The sequence below is a fragment of the Henckelia pumila genome, chromosome 1 (genome assembly GCF_033568475.1).
Source record: "Henckelia pumila isolate YLH828 chromosome 1, ASM3356847v2, whole genome shotgun sequence".
Taxonomy (NCBI): Eukaryota; Viridiplantae; Streptophyta; class Magnoliopsida; order Lamiales; family Gesneriaceae; genus Henckelia; species Henckelia pumila.
Genome location: NC_133120.1, coordinates 69,180,020 through 69,201,715, shown reverse-complemented (window position 1 = coordinate 69,201,715; position 21,696 = coordinate 69,180,020). Strand labels below are relative to the sequence as shown.

General features: G+C 30.4%; 1 protein-coding gene across 3 annotated transcripts; it reads left to right on the top strand.

The window, feature by feature from the left end:
- The first annotated feature begins 2,323 nt into the window (after positions 1-2,323).
- Positions 2,324-13,382, top strand: LOC140875641 (pleiotropic drug resistance protein 1-like). 3 transcript variants are annotated; one of them, XM_073279376.1, is made up of 24 exons: positions 2,324-2,787; positions 2,901-3,021; positions 7,188-7,276; positions 7,364-7,448; positions 7,540-7,699; positions 7,804-7,880; positions 7,955-8,008; positions 8,090-8,180; positions 8,676-8,977; positions 9,065-9,346; positions 9,470-9,786; positions 9,872-10,032; positions 10,151-10,254; positions 10,335-10,491; positions 10,571-10,651; positions 10,734-10,831; positions 10,908-11,240; positions 11,327-11,617; positions 11,697-11,780; positions 11,868-12,001; positions 12,084-12,311; positions 12,397-12,568; positions 12,673-12,927; positions 13,018-13,382. In XM_073279376.1, exons 1-24 carry the CDS (start codon positions 2,459-2,461, stop codon positions 13,273-13,275), a joined length of 4,263 nt encoding a protein of 1,420 aa, XP_073135477.1. In that variant the 5' UTR covers positions 2,324-2,458; the 3' UTR covers positions 13,276-13,382. The 3 variants fall into 3 exon arrangements, with proteins under 3 accessions (XP_073135477.1, XP_073135474.1, XP_073135475.1); XM_073279373.1 differs by having other exon boundaries at positions 12,673-13,382; XM_073279374.1 differs by lacking the exons at positions 2,324-2,787; positions 2,901-3,021 and having other exon boundaries at positions 7,219-7,276; positions 7,381-7,448; positions 12,673-13,382.
- The last annotated feature ends 8,314 nt before the right edge of the window (positions 13,383-21,696 follow it).

The window sequence follows — 21,696 nt, the reverse complement described above, 5'->3', positions numbered from 1 at the left end:
CGAATTGTCCGATCATGCGTTTGGATTGTCCGAAATCGATCGGAGCCTCCGGTCCCGCATCGGACCTCCCGATCCATGCCACGTGTCAACACTCTCGCATGCAACCATGCACCTGTCTTGTTACGATCGGAGCCTCTGATCCTGCATCGGAGCGTCCGATCTCCTGCTGATGTCGCTAGTGACGTAATATTTCAGGACAGCTGGTAGGAGGGGTTTGGAGCCTCCGAACTCCGTTCGGACCGTCCGATCATCTTTGGAGCTTCCCGGCTATTTTCGAGTGTTTTGGATCCACTTCAGGACTTTGTTAATTCATCTGAAATTTTCTTAATCATGTATTAATTAATCTAAACATGATCATTGGATTAATTACAATTAATCCTTAATTCTGGATACTGGTCACTACTATATGACCATTAGAAAAGGTTCTGTACTATTTCTGACAACACAACAGTCATATTTGTGTTTCTCGACAATTGCTGGCCGATTGAGAAGAATTAAACAGTTGAGAACAAAACAGGTGAGAACAAAATGGGTGAGAACAAAATCGAGCGAGTGAGCAAACGGGTGAGAAAAACAGGTGAGAACTTAATCGGTTGAGAGAAAAATGGGTGAGAACAAAACTAGGTGAGTGAATATTGTCCGGTCCAGTGCTTATAACTCTTGTTTGGTTGAATTCTAGGCAATGTGATGAACATGAAAGTTATAGCTTTTTGTCATGAAATTCAGAAGCATAAAGAATCACTCAATTTGGATTTCATATGAGAACAGTATGCTCAAAATACCATATCTACTAAAAAGCGATCGAGAACAAATCTTTCGAGTGAATGTGGTCCGATTGAATGATTATATCTCTTGATTCGTCAATTTTTGGGCAAAGTTATCAACTAAAAAGTTGTAGATCTTTGTCTTAGCTTACCATATAATCAAGAATCACTTAATTTTTAGTTACTATGAGAGAAATATGCTCAAAATACCAAACTGTGTATAATCTTGAGCTCTGCCAGCAACTTTTGCAAAACCAACAATTTCAACGTGATTTATCAGCTTTTTAGGCTCCGATTCAAACTTTGAATTGTGAAGTTCATTTGTAGGTCATGTACTTATATTTGAAATTCATATTGAATCATTTCATTTGTATGACGGAGCTAAGAGATATGATCATTAAACCAGAGCTGGTCTGTCTAACCGTTTGCTGCTATAAATTCACCCAATTCTATTTTGAGACAATGGTTTGGCAAAGCAAACATCCGAATTGGTCTAACTGGTCTGAAATATGATTTGTTTCCTTTTGAGTTGTCTATGCAAATTTTTAACGAATATTTGTTTGAATCATCGAACTATGAGATATCATTGAAATACTTCAGCTTGCCTGAAATTCAACTTAGATGAATTTGAGTTCACTATCTCAATACTTCCAAAATGTGATCTATCAACTACATACTTAAGTAAATATGTTAGAAACACGGTAATAAGTTTTGTTATCATCAAAATCCAAACTGTTTGCATTTCCGAACCCATCCATATGAAAGTTAAAAATGGACAATATACTAGACTCTCATAGTAACTTGGGTAAACTATTTTCGTAAAGAGCATTCAGATAAGAAGTAGTTTTCATAGGGTCCTATTGGACAGTCACGCTTGCTATGTGCGGTAAAATACTACGTGCATGAGTGAGAGCCAACTATTGATTTTACGAGACAAAGTGCTATATGACCGAAACCACTTCTTGAATATATAAGAGCCACGTTTAATTAGATACCTGATGCCAATGGAGAGAGGGGTTAGGATGCGACAAGGCCATCATATTCTGAAGGAATGAGGATCGTAATACCCTTATCCCACATTGGTTAAAAATGATAACGTAAAATGTCTTCTAAAAGGAATCAATGGACTCCTATAATAAACTGAGTTAAACATTTTCGTAAAACGAGGACGGATACGAAGTAGTTGATGTAAGGACTCATTGTACATTTTGCTTTTGTGGGTCTGGACCCACGGCGTGTCACAATACCTATTATATGTATATTAAAATTAAAAAAAGAGCCAAACAACAATAATCTTACATATATAAACATACAGAGTTTTGATATGTTAAGCAATCATCATGTGCACTTATGTGTGTACCGCTAACGTGACATCTTCTACATCCAATAGGTGAACACCACATCGGCTGATACACACAAAATTGCACATGATGGTTGCTCACCATATCAAAACTCTAAACATACAATACCTATATAACTTCTCAATAATTTATATGCACGATATGTCTTTATATATACCTAGTTAAATTAAAGATGCATTATAAAGTGCCGAACTGTACTCTAGTCTTCCTGTTAAAGTCTCCCAAATTTAGTTGTCTCTCTCATTTTCAACAAAGCTCTTCTTCTGTAATAATAAAAAAAAGATTAATGTTTTTTTTCAAATTTATTTGATCTTCATCTATTTAGAGTACTAAATGGAAATAAGTAGTGTACAAAGAGCTAGCAACAGTATCGTGAGAAATGTTTCGGCAGCATGGAGAAACAGCAACGGCTTGGAAGTATTTTCAGGTTCATCAAGGGAAGAGACTGATGAAGAAGCTCTTAAATGGGCTGCCCTCGAAAAGCTTCCGACTTATGATCGATTAAGGAAGGGCATCCTTCTTGGATCAAGAGGCGATACTAATGAGATAGATGTAGTTGATCTTGGATTCCCAGAAAGGAAGAAATTGCTCGACAGGCTCGTAAACGCTACCGAGGACGATAACAAGAGGTTTCTGATGAAACTCAAGGATCGGATCGATAGGTACGTTGATGGACTTGCGAGAAACCACAAAAATCTAACTTTTAGTATGTTTATGATAGTACTGTATTCTCCGATCCATTTATATATGTTTTTTGTGTATGTTATGTATGTAGGGTTGGGATAGAATTGCCTACAATTGAAGTGAGATTTGAGAACCTAAATGTTGAAACAGAAGCTCATGTAGGAAGTAGAGCTTTGCCCTCTTTCATCAACTTCTTCTCAAATATCTTCGAGGTAATCAAAATTTGGCATGTTCATTATGAGGGTACTAGCATAAGGGTATCGTCAAAGATCTGGTCACATGTTTATATTAACAATTGATATAAACCCGTGGCTATATCCTTTTAGGGTAATTTATAATTCAGTTCCTAGATCTAACTTAAATTGTTAATCAGTCTCTGTCAGAAAAAAACTTTGTTTAAACTCCCTGGGTCCACATGTTTTGTTTCGGATGAAATTTGGTACAAAACATGAAAAATATGGTACAAATACATGATATTTGAGTATCAATTGTATTAGATCTAGTATAAATATATGATTTTCGAGTACTAAAAAATATTGATATTAATAACACATTTATCTTATTTGGATGAAAATCGGTACAAAACATTGAAAATATGGTATGCATATGTGATTTTTGAGTACTCAATGTATTAGATCTGGTACAAATATATGATTTTTGAGTACTCAAACACATGTTGCAAGTTCACATTAATAAAGATGTTTAGATTTTATACTCAAAATTGTATTTTTTGTATTCGATCTTGAACAATTAGTGCTCAAATATCTTGTATTTGTACCATATTTTCAATGTTTTGTACTTAATTTTATCCGAGAAAAATAATGTAGGCCCAAGGAGTGCAAACAAATTTTTTCTGACAAGTGACTGATTCTTAATTTGCTTTTGGATTTAGGGACTGAACACAAATTCACCCATCCTTTTATGGTTGGTGGTGTACGGCCTAACGTAGGCTAGTTCTAGTAAGGCTGTAGTTCACATCAAATTTTTTTTTAATTTTTTATTACCTATTAAGTTTTTTTACTTCACGCATTAAAGTCTTCCTTTCACGCTCGAAACTCAGCTCAGCTCATCTATATCTAGAATACAATTTCATTAAACACTACAAGGTAATATAACTTTTTTTTGTTATATAAATATATAAATTTATTACGCCAATTTCAATCTCATTCTTATTCTAATTTCTGGATCCGTCTCACTTGGTGTCGGAAAATTTATTACAACTAGTTAGTGATCCTTATATTTTTTTTTCTTGTTTTAATATATTTTAATTTTGTTCCTTCATTTGTTGGATTTTGTTTCATATTTCTTTACATCAAAATATTAATTTCTTTATATTTTAGCCTTTATATATATATATATATATATTATTTTTTTAGATTTTTTTTCCATTTTGTTTCCTTCATTGCAATTGTTAAATTCGTATTTTTTTCCTTCTTTTCTTCCGTTCATTTTTTAAAAGGAAAAGGTTGTGAAAGGGAGGAGAAAACTTTACTATACAAAGTTCGATTTTCTGAATCTGTTACACATCCAATTGTCATCTAATTGTTTGATTGTCGAATATTTTATTTTGTATTTAAATTTTAATGATATTTAAGAAAAACTTTGAAATATAAAAAATTTAAAATCATCCATATAAAGTAAAAAGTTTTTTCACAACCTATATCTTTAGGGGTGAACATTTAGTTAATTTGGTAAAAAAAACAAACTGAATTAACTGAAATCGGTTTAACCGAAATTTTTTAAAATAATCAAATCGAACCGAATTTCTACCAAAACCAACGTAACATAACCTAATTAATTAAAATCGGTTAGTTCGGTCGCTAACCGAATTAATCTATTTGTTTTTTTTAACTATTTTAAAAATAAAAATTATAAATTTAATAATTTTTTTTGAAAGGATAAAATTAATAATTGAATATGAGATTTGTATCCATATAAAGTAAAAAGTTTTTTCACAACCTATTTCTTTAGGGGTGAACATTTAGTTAATTTGGTAAAAAACAAACCGAATTAACTGAAATCGGTTTAACCGAATTTTTTTAAACTAATCAAATCGAACCGAATTTCTACCAAAACCAACGTAATAGAACCTAATTAATTAAAATCGGTTAGTTCGGTCGCTAACCGAATTAATCTATTTGTTTCTCTTAACTATTTTAAAAATAAAAATTATAAAATTAATAATTTTTTTTGAAAGGATAAAATTAATAATTGAATATGAGATTTTTATCTCTACTATTTTATAATAGTTGAGGGACATATAAAAACTGTTTTTTAGGACACCAACTTTATTATTTCCTTTTTTGCCCTTTCTCTACTATTTGATTTATCACTTCTCAATTGGTTCATTAACCTCCCACTTCTCATTCCACATCCCAATAACCCACTTCTTATCTTAATAATCCACAAATCAACGTTAAATTTAAAACCGCTTGTAATTTCTCAACTTTTTTTTCCAACCGTCATGCATTTCTCATTGTCTTATATAATAAATTTTATTTCTCATTTTTAAAATTATTCTTACCTCATTTTATTCTAAGCTAACTTTTTCTATGTATATTATCAATTCAAAATAACTCATCTATATTACATTCATTTATATTTTGATATTTGTATTTGTATACTATATATAACACGCATCACGTGTGCATAATTGCTAGTTTTAATAAAACATATTATGCTTGAAAATATTTATAAAAAAATAAGAAAAAGTAAGTAAATATTAAATATATAAAAATTTAACAAATACCATAAATTATATGTAAAGTCTAATAAAAAATCAAAATATAATTATTTATAATTTCGTTAATTCAGTTAACCGATTTTTTTTTTACAAAAACCAAAAACCGAAATAAAATAACCGAAATTTTCTAAAATTAAAACCAAAATTTCGAATTCATTTGGTTCGGTCAGTTATTTCGGTTTAACTGATATAATATTTGTTCACTCCTAATTCTCTTGAAACCATTAATTTCAATAGAGATTTGTCTAATACACATTCTCAATCAATTGTCTTTCTTTTTGAAAGTATAACAATGTTAGTAGAAATGAAAGTGCACAACATATGAATTACTTATTTGTGCTTCCATATTAACATTAATTAGTTGGTGCATTATGTGTGAGACACATCCTCTACTGTGGGGATTCCCACAGTAGGGGATCCAATTTGGTTTATTGCAATAAGTTGGATATTTTTGTTTTTAGTCCTATTTTATCGGGAAGTCCCATATGTTTGATCATTTTCTTAGTTCGATCTCAAATATTTTGATGTTCCAGATTTAGTCCTAAACATTTTAAAAATTAGCCAGACTTTATCCTTTCGTCAATTTAGTGGTTAAAATTAACGGAGAAATGACTCAATTCAATCTTAGATGATTGTCTATTTTTTGGTTTGGTACCAAACATTTCAGAGCTCCAAATTTACTCCTAAATGTTTGTAAATTTTGATCGAGTTGGTCCTTACATCAATCTTGACCAAGTTGGCCTCAAAATGACGCAATAAAAATAGATAAATTTATCAACATCAACCGTTACAAACTTTTATTTAATTTAATACTCTTTTAAAAAAATCAAAATTATAAAAAAAATTCCCTAATGAAAAAATTGAAACCTTAATTCTAAAAAATTTCAATGGAAAGATTAAAAAAAATCATAATCGGCGAATAAGAATACTAAATTCAACCAAATAACAACATATATCCAGAAAAGGTGAATTTTTTATTTTAGGTTTTTTTAAAAAAATGACTAAAGTTAAGGTTCTATCAAAATGTCAGAATCTGAGAACAAGAGAATGTTGTTAGCGTGCGAGAAACGAAGTTAGAGTTACTTGATAGAGATTAGTTGTGTGCTGCAATGTCTATTTTATTATCAAGGTTGAAACAAATTTATGAATGTGATAGCAACGAGAAATTTTTTTTGTCCAAGCTCGATTTGGATTGAAAATTAACGCATCTGATTTGGGTTTTCAGGATTTTAGTCGCATGATTGTCACATGTCATGTTTATAATTAGTTTTAACTGTTAAATTGACAAAAGGACGAACTCGATCAAAATTTGGAAACGCATAGGACTAAATTGGCGATGCCGAAATATTTGTGACCAAACTGAAAAATGAGCCAAACGCCTAGGGCTGAACTAGGCTTTGGTTAATTTGACAGACCAATTCGATTAAAATCTGTCATCGTTTAGGACTAAACCAATGAATATGTCTACTAGCTCAGCAATTTCCGGCACATATTTAAGCACCAAACGCTACTATTTTTGTTCTTTTCTTAAACATAAAATTGAGTATGACATTTAAAATTTTGCTTTTGATAATTGATAAGTTATTTATTTTTCTACGCTGGTTTCCATCTAAATCGTGTTTTTTTTTTAAAAAGGGATTCTCAAACTATCTTCACATACTTCCTAGCAACAAGAAACAACTATTGATCCTGAAAGATGTCAGTGGAATCTTGAAGCCTTGCCGGTAATTTCACGAAGGATAACTTATTCCACTTCATTTAGATTAATTGTCCGTCAGCTTTTTCCCATTCTTCACGTTTTTTTTTTTTAGAATGACACTTCTTTTAGGCCCTCCAGGCTCGGGAAAGACGACACTTTTGTTGGCTCTGGCTGGAATGCTTGATCCTTCTTTAAAGGTTAAGTTGCCATCTTATATTTTGTCATTCCTTCGTGTACTTGAGTGGATAAATTTAAGCGAAGATATTTTTTTCCTTTCTCGATGGTTAGTTTTGTGGAAAGGTGACATACAATGGGCATAACATGGAAGAATTTGTACCACAAAGAACTGCTAAATATATAAGCCAACATGATGTTCACATAGGGGAAATGACTGTAAGAGAAACCTTGGCCTTTTCTGCTAGGTGCCAAGGAGTCGGGAGTGGTCACGGTTAGTCGTTTTATTTTCCCTTTTTCGATTTTTCATTTGTATAATGCATCATGGGGAAAAAAAAAAAAAAAAGTTACCTTTGATTTCGTGTGACAATTCTGCAGACATGCTGGCAGAGTTATCAAGAAGAGAAAAAGAAGCAAATATAAAGCCTGATCCTGATGTGGATATCTACATGAAAGTACTGTTTTTGGGTAAAATTAGTGTTTGCGTGTGAATCTTTTAGTCAATGTTTATTGTCATTGGATCATGTAGGCAGCAGCTATAGAAGGCCAAGAAGCAAGTGTAGTCACAGATTATGTTCTTAAGGTAGCCTAAATTCAAGAATTTCATTTCCATAAGAGGGATAACATGGAACTTATCCAAGTTCATTTGATAACAAATTTTCAGGTTCTTGGATTGGATATTTGTGCTGATACACTGGTGGGAAATGACATGATCAGGGGGATCTCTGGTGGACAGAGAAAACGAGTTACAACAGGTGAATGGAGTCATCATTTCTTTCCAAAAACACATCGGTTATTAGAGATTTAAACTATTTATCGTGTCTCCAACAAGTCAACCAATTCTTTTGAAATCTATAGCAGATGAAACACTAACATTTCAAATAATATATGATATAGATAGCCGCATAGGATTGCATGAGCATACGTTGCTCCTCACAAAAAAAAAAATCCTACTGTATAATTTCGACCATGTGCAAGTCTTGGAACTCAAACAGCATCGGCTTCACGATCACATGAGCATTTGTTGATCCTTCCAAATAAAACCTACCAAATCATGTGAAAGTCTTTTAAATCAAACTGTTTGATTAAGAGCCTATGGCTTAATGTACAAATGTTACAGATAGTGAAACAGTGCCTATAAAATCTCTCACTCCGTATAGCAGCCTAGATATATACCATATTTCCATCACATGGACTTGTAAATACTAAACACAAATTTTTTCACATGTTTCTTTAACCAAAATTATCAGGTGAGATGTTGGTTGGACCAGCAAAAGCACTCTTCATGGATGAAATATCGACAGGCTTAGACAGTTCTACGACATTCCAAGTGGTGAATTCCATCAGACAATCCATCCATATCCTCAGTGGGACAGCTCTTATTTCCCTTCTTCAACCCGAACCAGAGACTTACGATTTGTTCGATGATATAATCCTTATGTCAGAAGGGCAGATTGTTTATCAAGGCCCTCGGGAAAAAGTGCTCGACCTCTTCAAATCATTGGGCTTCAAATGCCCTGAAAGAAAGGGGGTGGCAGATTTCTTGCAAGAAGTAGGATTCTTGAAGAAGAAAATCTACTTAGCTTTTTTGTCCATTTAAAAAGTTTGGTTATTTATTTTCGAATTTAATTCCATGCAGGTAACTTCGGAGAAAGATCAACAACAATATTGGGCAAATTCTGAGAAGCCTTATAGGTTTATTAGTGTTAAAGAATTTGCTGAAACGTTTAAGGTGTCTGAGATTGGCCAGAAACTAAATGCAGAATTAGCAATTCCATTTGATAAAAATAGAAGCCACCCGGCTGCATTGGCAACCAAAGACTATGGCGTCAGCAAAATGGAGCTTTTAAAGGCTTGCACATCCAGAGAAATCTTGCTCATGCAGAGAAACTCATTTTTTTACATCTTCAAGCTCTTGAAGGTCCTCATGCTTGATGGGAACCATTGTGCTAAAAAAAATTATAATTTTTAGTTTTCAAGGTTTCTTAGCTTTAATATACCACATTATTATTATTCACTTCTGATTTCTTGAACGTGCCTCTAGATGACTATAATGGCCACCCTTGTAATGACGACATTCTTACGGCCTACAATGCCACGAGATGACATAGCAGATGGAAGGATATTTTCTGGATCTTTGTTCTTTCTGGTCACTGTTGCTACATTCAATGGAATGGCAGAGCTAGCCCTGATTATTCAAAAGCTTCCTGTCTTCTACAAGCAAAGGGATTTTTACTTTTACCCTGCATGGGCTTACGCTCTTCCAAATTGGATCCTTTCGATCCCAATCAATGTAGTTGAAATAGCTGTTTTTGTGGCATTAACTTACTATGAAACCGGCTATGATTCAAACGTGTGGAGGTAACAGTGAACAACACATGTCTTAACTGTTTCTGAGGTTATAAGCAAAACAAATATTAAGATTTATGACCTTAGTTTATCACAGGCTTTTGAAATACTACTTGTTGCTCTTACTTGAGGTTCAAACGGCATCGGCTTTGTTCAGACTCATCGGGGTGGTTGCTAGGAACATGATCGTAGCTAACACATACGGCTTTTTCGTATTGCTCCTAATTTTCACCTTCAGTGGCTTTGTCCTGGCACGAGGTACCAACTGTGCTTTCATGTTGAACGAATGAAGAATTTAACTTGGAAGTTCATGGCTTTTTAAAAATTTTCTCTAAAAAGAGTGGACACAGCTTCATGTTCTGAATTATCTTTCCAGAAAGCGCCAATAAATGGTGGATATGGGGTTATTATATATCCCCAATGATGTATGCTGACAATGCAATTTTGGTTAACGAGTTCAGAGGGCATAGTTGGAGACAGGTAGTTTTAGTATCCAACATTCGTGTTCTTGGTCTCAGACATGCCAAGTTGATATTCAAGTTTTTTTCTCAAATTTCTAGGTTCCTGCAAATTCCAACATATCATTGGGAGTCCAGGTTTTAAATGATCTTGGGTTTTTCCCTGAATCGTACTGGTACTGGATTGGAGCCGGGGCATTAGCAGGCTGGATATTACTATACAGCTTCTGTTCGATTCTTGCTCTGACTTGGCTTAACCGTTAGTGTCTCTAGTCTCTTTTCCATCATATGTACCTTATTTTCTTCTACTATATGCAATAAAAGTATAACTTTTGCAGCTCTGAGGAAACCACAAGCTGTATTGCCCAAAAGTAGTGCAGAAAATGAGAACGAGAGGAGCGCTTTAACGGAAACAATTAGTGAGTCATAATATCAAAGATTTGCCTCATGACTTGATTCATATTACTGTAAAATGTATATGAAATGTTTAACGACTCTTAGATAGAGAAGATCAGAGAAGGAAAAGAGACGTCATTCTTCCATTCGAACCACACTCTATGGCATTTGATGAGGTCACATATTCGGTCGACATGCCACAGGTAAACTAAGGAAACTGCAGAGTTTATTATACATTTTCGGGAAAATTAGAGAGTTAAGACAAATAATGGACTGCAGGAAATGAAAGACCAGGGAGCTAGTGGAGACAGATTAGTGCTTCTCCATGGTGTGAGTGGTGTTTTTAGGCCTGGTGTTCTCACAGCTCTAATGGGAGTGAGTGGCGCGGGTAAGACGACGCTTATGGACGTCCTGGCTGGTCGAAAAACAGGTGGATATATCGAAGGACATATCATGATTTCCGGTTATCCTAAGAAGCAAGAAACATTTGCTCGGATTTCAGGTTACTGTGAACAGAACGACATCCACTCCCCTTGTGTTACAGTTTACGAGTCACTGCTATTCTCGGCCTGGCTTCGTTTGCCCTCAGATGTAGATTCCGAAACCAGAAAGGTTCATCATCACAAAATCTTTTGTGTAAGAGGTGTGACAAATAGTATGCATACTTCAAGAATAAGACATTATTTTTCGTATTTCAGATGTTCGTTGAGAATGTGATGGAACTCGTGGAGCTGACACAGTTGAGAGAAGGACTAGTCGGCTTACCCGGGGTCAATGGTCTCTCAACTGAGCAACGAAAGAGGTTAACTATTGCCGTAGAGCTGGTAGCAAACCCGTCTATAATTTTCATGGACGAGCCAACTTCAGGGCTGGACGCAAGAGCTGCAGCAATTGTTATGAGAACGGTCAGGAACACAGTCGACACTGGTAGGACGGTCGTGTGCACCATCCATCAGCCTAGCATCGACATATTCGAAGCTTTTGATGAGGCAAGATCCTTTATAAATGATTCTGAGTTGGTAATGCTCGGTTTATTTTCACACATTGCTCGTTTGGTTGTATTTGTAGCTGTTTTTTATGAAACGAGGGGGACGAGAGATATATGTGGGGCCACTAGGCCCACATTCTTGCCATCTGATCCAGTACTTTGAGGTGAGTTTTCAGGAAAAAACGACATCATAAAAAACTACAAGTTTCGTTTTTTCCATTAAAATAAATAAATAAATCAATCAAATCCAGAGTATTCCGGGAGTAAAAAAAATCAGGGATGGTTATAATCCAGCAACTTGGATGCTTGAAGTGACAGCTTCATCTCAAGAAATGATCCATCGAGTCGATTTCGCAGAACATTACAAAACCACGGAACTTTACAGGTGGGATTGTTCACATATCACCAGATAGTTTCAACAAAGGCAATTTCAAGAAACTCAGCAGTGCTTTGAATGAAATTTTCAGGAGGAACAAAGCTTTGATAAATGAGTTAAGCACTCCTCGTCCGGGTTCTCAAGAGCTGCATTTTCCTACTGAATATTTCCAACCATTATTCATACAATGTATAGCTTGCCTATGGAAACAACATTGGTCATACTGGCGCAATCCTCTTTATTCTGCAGTGAGGCTTGTGTACTCAACATTTGTAGCCGTTATCTTCGGTTCGATGTTCTGGGATCTTGGTAGTAAAAGGTAATCAAGAAAGAAACCATTTCTAATCTTATTTTGTTTTCGAGATCTAGATTCTTGTTTTCATTTCGGAAGTTACACATGACAGGGGAACAACACAAAACATTTTCAATGCTATGGGATCTATGTACGCTTCCGTTTTCTTTCTAGGGATGCAAATCGCCTCGTCTGTTCAACCTGTTGTTTCTGTTGAACGAACCGTTTATTATAGAGAAAAGGCTGCTGGATTGTATTCAGCTTTGCCATATGCATTCGGCCAGGTTACGGGATAAATCCATAGTCAAGAAACTTGAAGCGAATGCATATATATTAAAAACAAAAATGAAATTTTTTCTTATTATTTTTTTTATCTTCTTTCCAACAGGTTTTGATTGAAGTCCCATATGGTTTAATTCAAGCTACTATTTATGGAACTATAGTTTATGCGATAATTGGATTCGAATGGACAACGGTAAAATTCTTTTGGTACATATTCTTCATGTCCTTCACTATACTATACTTCACATTCTACGGCATGATGGTTGTGGCAATGACTCCAAACCTGAGTATTGCAAATATTGTATCGTACGCGTTTTACTCATTTTGGAATCTCTTCTCCGGGTTTATAATTCCCAGACCGGTACGTTCGAACAAACATTATTCTCTATATGATGTGTGTTACGTTGCTAAAATTTTGGTTGTAATTTTGTTGTGCATTGTTTTGGTGCAGAGGACACCCGTATGGTGGAGATGGTACCATTGGGCGAATCCAGTAGCGTGGACTTTGTACGGTTTGGTCGCGTCTCAATTCGGGGACGTGGAGGATCTGCTTGACTCAAAACAATCGGTCCAAGAATTTGTGAGAGATTATTTCGGGTTTAGGCATGATCTTCTTGGCTTGGCTGCTGGTGTTATTGTTGGATTTGTTGTTGTCTTTGCTTTTGTTTTTGCATTTTGTGTCAAGTCTTTCAATTTCCAGAGGCGATAGGTATGCCAATTTCTTCGCTTTTTTGTTTACATATTACCGTGTTTTTTTCTTTTATAATCAACTAGCATGTAATACGTACAACATGAGAACTTATATATATATTTTATAAACTAAAAAAATATACGTTTGTTGAACGTAATTACAATTTTATTTGTTTGAGACTGAAGTTATTAAATTTCAAATGTTTATGTTTATTAAAATCACGTGTTATACTTTTTACTGGAAAGTTTAAACTTCAGTCACTATGATTCAATATCCAATTAGCACGTGAAGCGGGAATATTACGTCTTTAATTTTTTTTTGTGATATTTGTCGGTTCTTGATCAATGTTTTTTTGGTAGTGATATTATATGTTTATTACCTTGAGTTTAATTTATTTTTTAACTGACAACTTTAAAGCAATAACATATGTTGTATATTTATTAAAAAAACGTAATTAATATATATATATATATATATATATATATATATATTTGTTAGAAACTATAAGATCAAATGATGTCTGTTATTAAAAGTTATAGTTGATAGGAACTGTAGAACTCAATCATACAACAGTACAAACAAACACATATTTCAATTGTTCAATCCAGGAGAAAGACAATTATTGCAACCAAACAATTATTTTATCCATTATTGTGCTTTCAATCAATGTGAATCGAAATCATGACATTGACTCCGATATTAATTGCATGACTGAACGCTTCTCGCTTTAACAAAATTTATAGTTGATGACAACAATACGACTCAATTAATATTTCAAACAATACATACAAAATCTCAAGCGTCATGAATAATTTATGTTAAATGAACATTTTACTTATATTGATTTTAAGTAAAAAAAAAAATAGTAATTTATTTCAGAAAAATGATTTTTTTTTTATTCATTAACTTGTCTAAATTTGAGTTTTAGTCCATTGAGTTGTCAAATTTGGTTTTGGTGCGCTAACATTTAATTTTTGACTATTGTTAGTCCTATTGTTGACGTGATATTTGATAATTCAACAATTTTCGATCTCAATATTTTTACGTCATGTCAATAGTTTTTTTTAATTACAAATCAGTATTTTCCAGTGTCACGTTATTCATTAGACCAATAATTGCTGAGAATTAAAATTTAGCGTACCAAAAACAAACTTTAAAAACTTAGTGGATCAGATCCTAAAAGTAAATAAGTTAGTGAACAAAAAAAAATATTTTCCTTTATTTAAAAGTTTTATTTGGAAATGAATGTTGATCTTATATTAATAAAGTAAATATATATCATGTATTATTTTTTCTCTGGTAAATAGTAAACCATGATAATCATAAACAATTGTTGTAGCTCGACTTGCTTTGATTCTCAATCATCTTGGTCATACATAATAATATATTAAAATTTTTCTTACGTATATTTTTTCATTTTATTGAATAAATTTGTTTGTTTAGCTTCGATAATCAAATTTAAATATACATTATATAATAATTTAGTATAAAAAATTATCAATATCCTAACAAAAAATATAAAAATAAAAATAGCATTTTTATAATATAAACTCTGTGTGTTATAGTATATACAAATATATACTAATAGTATTTAATTCAATTATACAAATAATTATTTAATTAATGATATATATATATATACATATTTTTTCATAAGTTTGTCAAAATCTTGTTTTCATAATTAATATGTCGTAAATATCTTTTTTCACAAATCAAATTCATATAATGTGCAACAGTCAATTCAAACTTTTATTTATACTTTTATTTGTTCAAATCTTGTAACATTTTTTTCAAAAAAACTCTTAGAAAATTAATTTTAGTGGAACTGGTGATCACATTATATTAAATTATCTTTTTTTCTTCCTATTCGAGATTATAAGTATATAAATAAATTATTTTTAGTTTTTTTATTATTATCGCTAATAGAATAGTTTTTAGTATAGATATATTATTATTTTCGAACATCTAATCAAGTATATAAAGAGAATAATTTTATATCGTCCAATCTCATTACCTCTAGTTTTTCAATTATTATTTTATACGACAATCCCTTGATAAAACATTAATATGTTTTCTGCTTAATTTCTTCAATAGTAATCCAATCGAATTGTTTTAAATTTGATATACATATAAAGTATATCTTGTTTTACATGTCATAAAAAATATCTCTATATGGAGTGTAATAATTAATTTATAATTTTTAAGAATATTATGTTAAATATATTATTTGAAAAAAAATATGAGCAAATAAAAAAAATGTGAAGTAAAAAATATTTTTTAGAGGATGAACAATCGTATTTTAAACAATTTAAAATTTTTTATACTCAATATTTCAAGAATTTAAGTAACTTAGATATAAGAATAATTTCTCTGACATAAAAATCGATTTGAATGTAGTGTTTTTTTTTTACTTTTTGTCACGCAAATTTTTACGATTTCATAAGTATTAAATTAATTGATTATATTAGCCAACTATTATACTGTAGTACAAACATCAACATGAAACTTAGTTATAATCATACTCTCTATATCTCGCTCATTTAAACTACATTTATTTTTTTTTATCTTTCTCAATTATATAGTATAGTTTTCATATTAAATATCATTTGTACTACTCTTTTACCAATTTATCCATATTAAATTCATAAAATTTATAATTATTTTTTTATTAAATTTCACTAAGGAAAAAATAAGAAATTTATTTTTCCAAATACTTTTTTAATATATATATGAAAATACACACAAGCCTAAATTAGTAGGACGAAATGAGTATATATATATATATATATATATATTACACTGGATAAGAAAATATTGATATTGTTGATTACATTTGTAGTCCTTAAAATTTCAAAAATATTATACAATTAGTCATCACCATTTGTTTTATAATATCTTTTCCCAAAAAATGAAATATCAGAAATTCTAGTTAGATAATTAAATCTCAAAAAAATAAATAAATGATTGAATAAAGGATGTAAGTACATTTTCTATATAAATAAAATAGAACATCAACTTATGACATGATTTCACTTGTACACAATGGTGAAATTTAATGGTTTGATTTAATTTTTTTTATTTTTATTAAAATTTTAATAATCAAAATATTACGTTAAAAAAGTATAGTAAATTAAAAACGTAACTATGACGATAAAGTTGAAATAATTCCAAAGAATTAAATTTTTTTTCAATTTATAGAGCAAAAATTAAGGTAGCTTTCAATAATTACTTTTTGTTTCCATGAGTGTCACAATATAGATTTAGGACATGAATTAAATATTAACAATTAATTTATCTTCAATAAATAAATGAACACGCAAAATGATATGAATTAAATATTAAAAATTAATCTAACTTGAATAAATAAATGGACTAATTTATAAAATGACATGAATTAAATTAATTTACCTTGGATAAATAAATGGACACAAAAAATTATATGAATTAAATATTAAAAATTAATCTACCTTGAATAAATAAATTGACTAATGTATAAAATAAATGCAAAACCTTAAAAAACTTTGAAAATGATAAAAATATTAATTATTAAATAAAATAATGAGGAAAAAATTATAAATTGACAATTAAAACCAAATAATTAATGAAATAATGAGGGTATTGAAGGAAATTCACAATTCAAACTTGTATATTTATATAGGTAATAGTAATACTAGGTAATAGAATAATAGATAATAGATAATAGAAGATTATGTTGTATTTAAGATAATATATGTATAGGAAACATCATCAAAAATCTTAGTAAGAATAAATTTCATTTCTCTTCAAAAAATTTAAATAAATAAATTTCATAATTTAATATACTAATAACCACACACTATATTACAAAGAAAATAAAAATAATATGTTTCTTTTTTAACCCATTAAATACAAAATTTTAATTGGTTTTCAAAACATCATATTTCATTTGTAAAATTAACCACATATGTTATTGTAATATAAGTGCAATTGATGATAATCAATACATAATAACTCTGCTTACTTTTTACATGACCATGTCATTCAATGATTATAGTATAAGTATTTAACATTATATATATTTACTATTTTATAAAGTTTCAGCCCCACATAAAAATCGATTTTGTTTGACTTGCTTATACCAAAATCAAATTATCAGTATACATTATAAAATTACACTCTACTTCATATTATCCCTGGGCAAAATAGTCATAATAAATACACATTCTTTTACGTAATCACGTTTTAACTTCAAATTTGAAATTCAAAATTCACAATTGAAGAAACCGATTTCCTCTTTTTTCTCGCCATTTTCTTCGATCTGTAAATGTTTTACCATGTTCATATTTTTTTCTTCGCATTTTGATTATGAATTCGGTCGCCAAAAAGGTAGCATCCTTTTGTGCGATCTACCTATTCGTTGGTCCCAGTACCACACAATCAACAGGTTTTCATTTCAATAGTTTTGTGTTTTTATTGTTCTTTTTCTTTCAATTTTTTCTAAATGACATTTTTTTGTTAATTTTCAATTGCTATTCGCTTTATTTTTCCATCCACACGATGTTTTGTTATGTATAAAAATAATTTCATACTTATTTCTTAATTTTATTCAAATTGCATAGGACCATCATTACATCGTAGAGTTAAATATTTTGATCTTTTGTGACTAAGCAATTAATGTTCGTTTTTGCGAGTTAGTATAGATTATTTGATTTGGTCATTATAAATACGTGTGCATATTTCTACTAGTCCTAACAAAATTGTTAGGACTAATTGATAATTTATTTTCAAAGTATGCCCTCGAATAAAAAGTTTAATTATGAATTAGACATAGTTTTTTTTAAAAAAAATTCGGTTTGGGTAAGCGATCAAAACCAAGATACCTATTTTCTCAGTCTCAAATTAGTGTATTATTTAAAATAAAAAAATTATTGGAGTACAGTAAAAAATTCTGATTACCTTTTGTAATTAATTACATGAAACAAACTCATTTTACACACCTATCTTAAATTATTAGGTTTTAAGTGGAAATCTAACTAAACTAACGAACATTAATTAAATTATTATTGAACATTACTTAATAAATATATTTAATAACTAAGTAACAAACATTACTTAAATTAACAAACATTACATAAACTTGAGCCGAACTCGAACATGTTTGAACTCTTTTTCGAGACAAACTTGAGTCAAAATTATTTTATTTGATAGTTCGCGAGCCGCTCGAGAGCCTTAATATTTTATTAATAAAATATAATGATATAATAAATATATATTTAAAATCTTTCAGATATTTTGAGATTTAAAACGAAGTTTTTGAATCTTAATATCCAAAACAATAGTCCAGATAATTTACAAATAGGTTCGAATATTACTTAAATTATGATTGAAACTTAATAAATGTGTTTAAACTAACGAACATAAATTAAATTATGATTTAGTAAATGTATTTCACACTTAGTAAATGCATTTAATTAATAACTAATTAACAAAATTAATTTTAATTATGATTAAACTATCGAAATTATGATTTTACGCTCACTAAATGTATTTAATAACTAAATAATTAACATTACTTAAATTATTTATTTTAAATTTTAACGTCTAATGTCATACACATATGAAAGGATATGTTATCCATTTACAACTGAAAAACATTTTCATATATATATATATATATATATATATATATATATATATAGATATATACTAGAAAAAGACATGTAGGATGCACGTGAAAACACCTTGTATTGTCGATAAACGTTGTTAAATAAATGAGTTGAGACGAGAAGATAAGAAATTAACGTAGAGTTAATTAATTATTTTCATTGTATTTTAGTCTAGTAAAATTCAGTGTAATATAATATGTATAACATGTATTATAATATGAGAGTGAATAATTTTTTTTAAAAAAAAAATTTATGTGTTACAAATCTAATTGAATCTATAATTTTTGGAAAGCATTTGTATAAATTAGACATTGAGAAAAATATAGAATTTGATGTCATGACATATTTAATAAAATAAAATTTAAGCAAAAATATAATAATACATACATATACATATATATATATAGTGTTGAAAAATTATTTTACAACTACTGATTATGTGAAAAAAAAAATATATAGATAATTTATTGTATTACTGCGTCTTTTCTTCATTTATATAACCATTTTTCTGTCTTTCACGATTTTTTCATCTGTCATCCATTTTTTATTCTTTATAAAAAAAATAATTTTCTCATCATTTTCAGTAAAAATTCTTGTGATGTTGCTTCATCAATTATTTGCAATTTTATATCTTTATTATTTGATTCTTTTGTTGGACGACCTCTTTTTTTCTTCTTTTTTTTATGTTGAAAATAATTCTTTGCAAGAGTATAAATATTTTCATTGTCTCCAATCTTCATTATTGTATTATTGTTTTTTATTACTTGCAAGTCAATATCATTAATGATCAATGATATTATTGGATATTCTCTTTTGTTTCTAATTTCATGTTAAGTTGTTCGAACTATTGGAATGATTTTTTTGCTAAAATCTGTGTTTGAATTTTGAATGCTCTAGATTAAACATGCTAACATTATGTCTTTTATTGCTACCGTCTTGTCCATTTTAAGAAAAAATATTGTATATTCTTCTTTATTTATAGTCTCTAAAAGCTTATAGTATATTGAAGTGTTGTTGTCCTATATATAGATAAAGTATATTTATTAATAATTGATAATAATATATATTATTTGGAAAAAAACTATTTACATATCTTAGTAATAAAATCAATATCATTTTCAACGTTGCAACTATAAAAAAATTTGCAATATTTTCGAACAATGTAACCCTTACAGTATTAATGTTCATCATTTACGGTCATCATTATTCTATATCTATATTAACAGTTTAAAATAAGGCATTACCAATAATTTATGCAAACTTACAGATATAATGTTTAATATAGTTTTACCTAATTGACACAGTATTGATATTGAAGCATATACAATTATTTCATCTCGGTTTTTCCATCATTTTTTAATAATTAATCTCGAGTAATTATGACATATGAATTCATCTTATTTTCTATCTCATGTATGTATGCTTTGAGTCGATATAATTTATTCTGTATTTGTTAATAAGGGATATACGTTAATCAAATTACATTAAATATTGATTTTGTATTTTTCTATCTTATTTTTTGATTACTTATTTTGTGATTATTGATTTATGAAAAAATATAATATAGATAATACATTCTAAACCTTAATTTAAATTATTTCATCATATAAATTTTTTTTTTGATATTTTGGGATTTTATTTCTTTCACGATCATTTTCATTTACCATCCGTTTTTTATTCTTTGTGAAAAAATAAATATTCTCATCATATTTAATAGAAATTCTTGTGATGATGTCTCCATCAACATTTGCAGTTTTTTATCTTTATTATTTTATTATTTTGTTTTTACGGTCTTTTTTATGTTAAAAATATTTAATTGCAGGAATAACAATAATTTCATCATTCTCAACTGCATTCTGGTATGTTATTGTAGTGACCCGCACCGTGATCACCTACTAATCAGAACTTAAGCATGCAATTAATTAATAAAATAATCTTAATCAGAGTAACTACGGAATCTTATAATAAAATAATATCAGGTAGGCAAAACCTAGTGGTCAACCCTGCTATCCAGCCTTGGTCACCACCTAACCTCCCTATCACCGGAAGAACTACCTGCAACTGCCCCATAGAATAAGGCATCCAGCCAACAGAAAATAACCGGAAGTGAGCCTAACATGCTCAGTACGGGAGTATGAGTATACACTATTATATGCGCATGAATGCAAATGAACTGGGTATCAAGACACGAGGTCAAGAATATCTGATAAAGAATAACTTGGGCCTTTGTATGTACCACGCTGAGTCATCGCTAAAGTAGGTGACAGACATACCTAGATGCCCTGATGGTGACCTAACACAAGTCCACGTGTTCAACCAAATATCAGTGACCTGACACGAGCTCATGTGTCCAACTAATATTGGTGACCTACACAAGCCTATGTGTCCAACCATCTACTGATAAGGTAAATATCCCAATACCAGATATCACAAGGATACAGGCTCAATATGCTCATGTATGCAACATACAGTCGTGACATGCTGTATATAAAGACATATAAAACATGCAATCACATAATCCATACAAACACATAATACATGCATACTCAATCTGGATATCTCGAATAATACTTCCGTACCTTTCTAAGGCAGATCCTAGAAGCTCCCATCTAGGTCCAAGCCTACCATGCAACACTACAACATAAATAACCATGCATTACCTAGCATGCCAAACATCACCTACTAGGCTATAAAAGCCTTAAATAAACTATAGCCTATTCCCTATTTACTATAGGGAACCAAAGCCATACCTTCGTCCGTCGTCAGCCCGCTGATGTCGCATGCCCCAGACCCT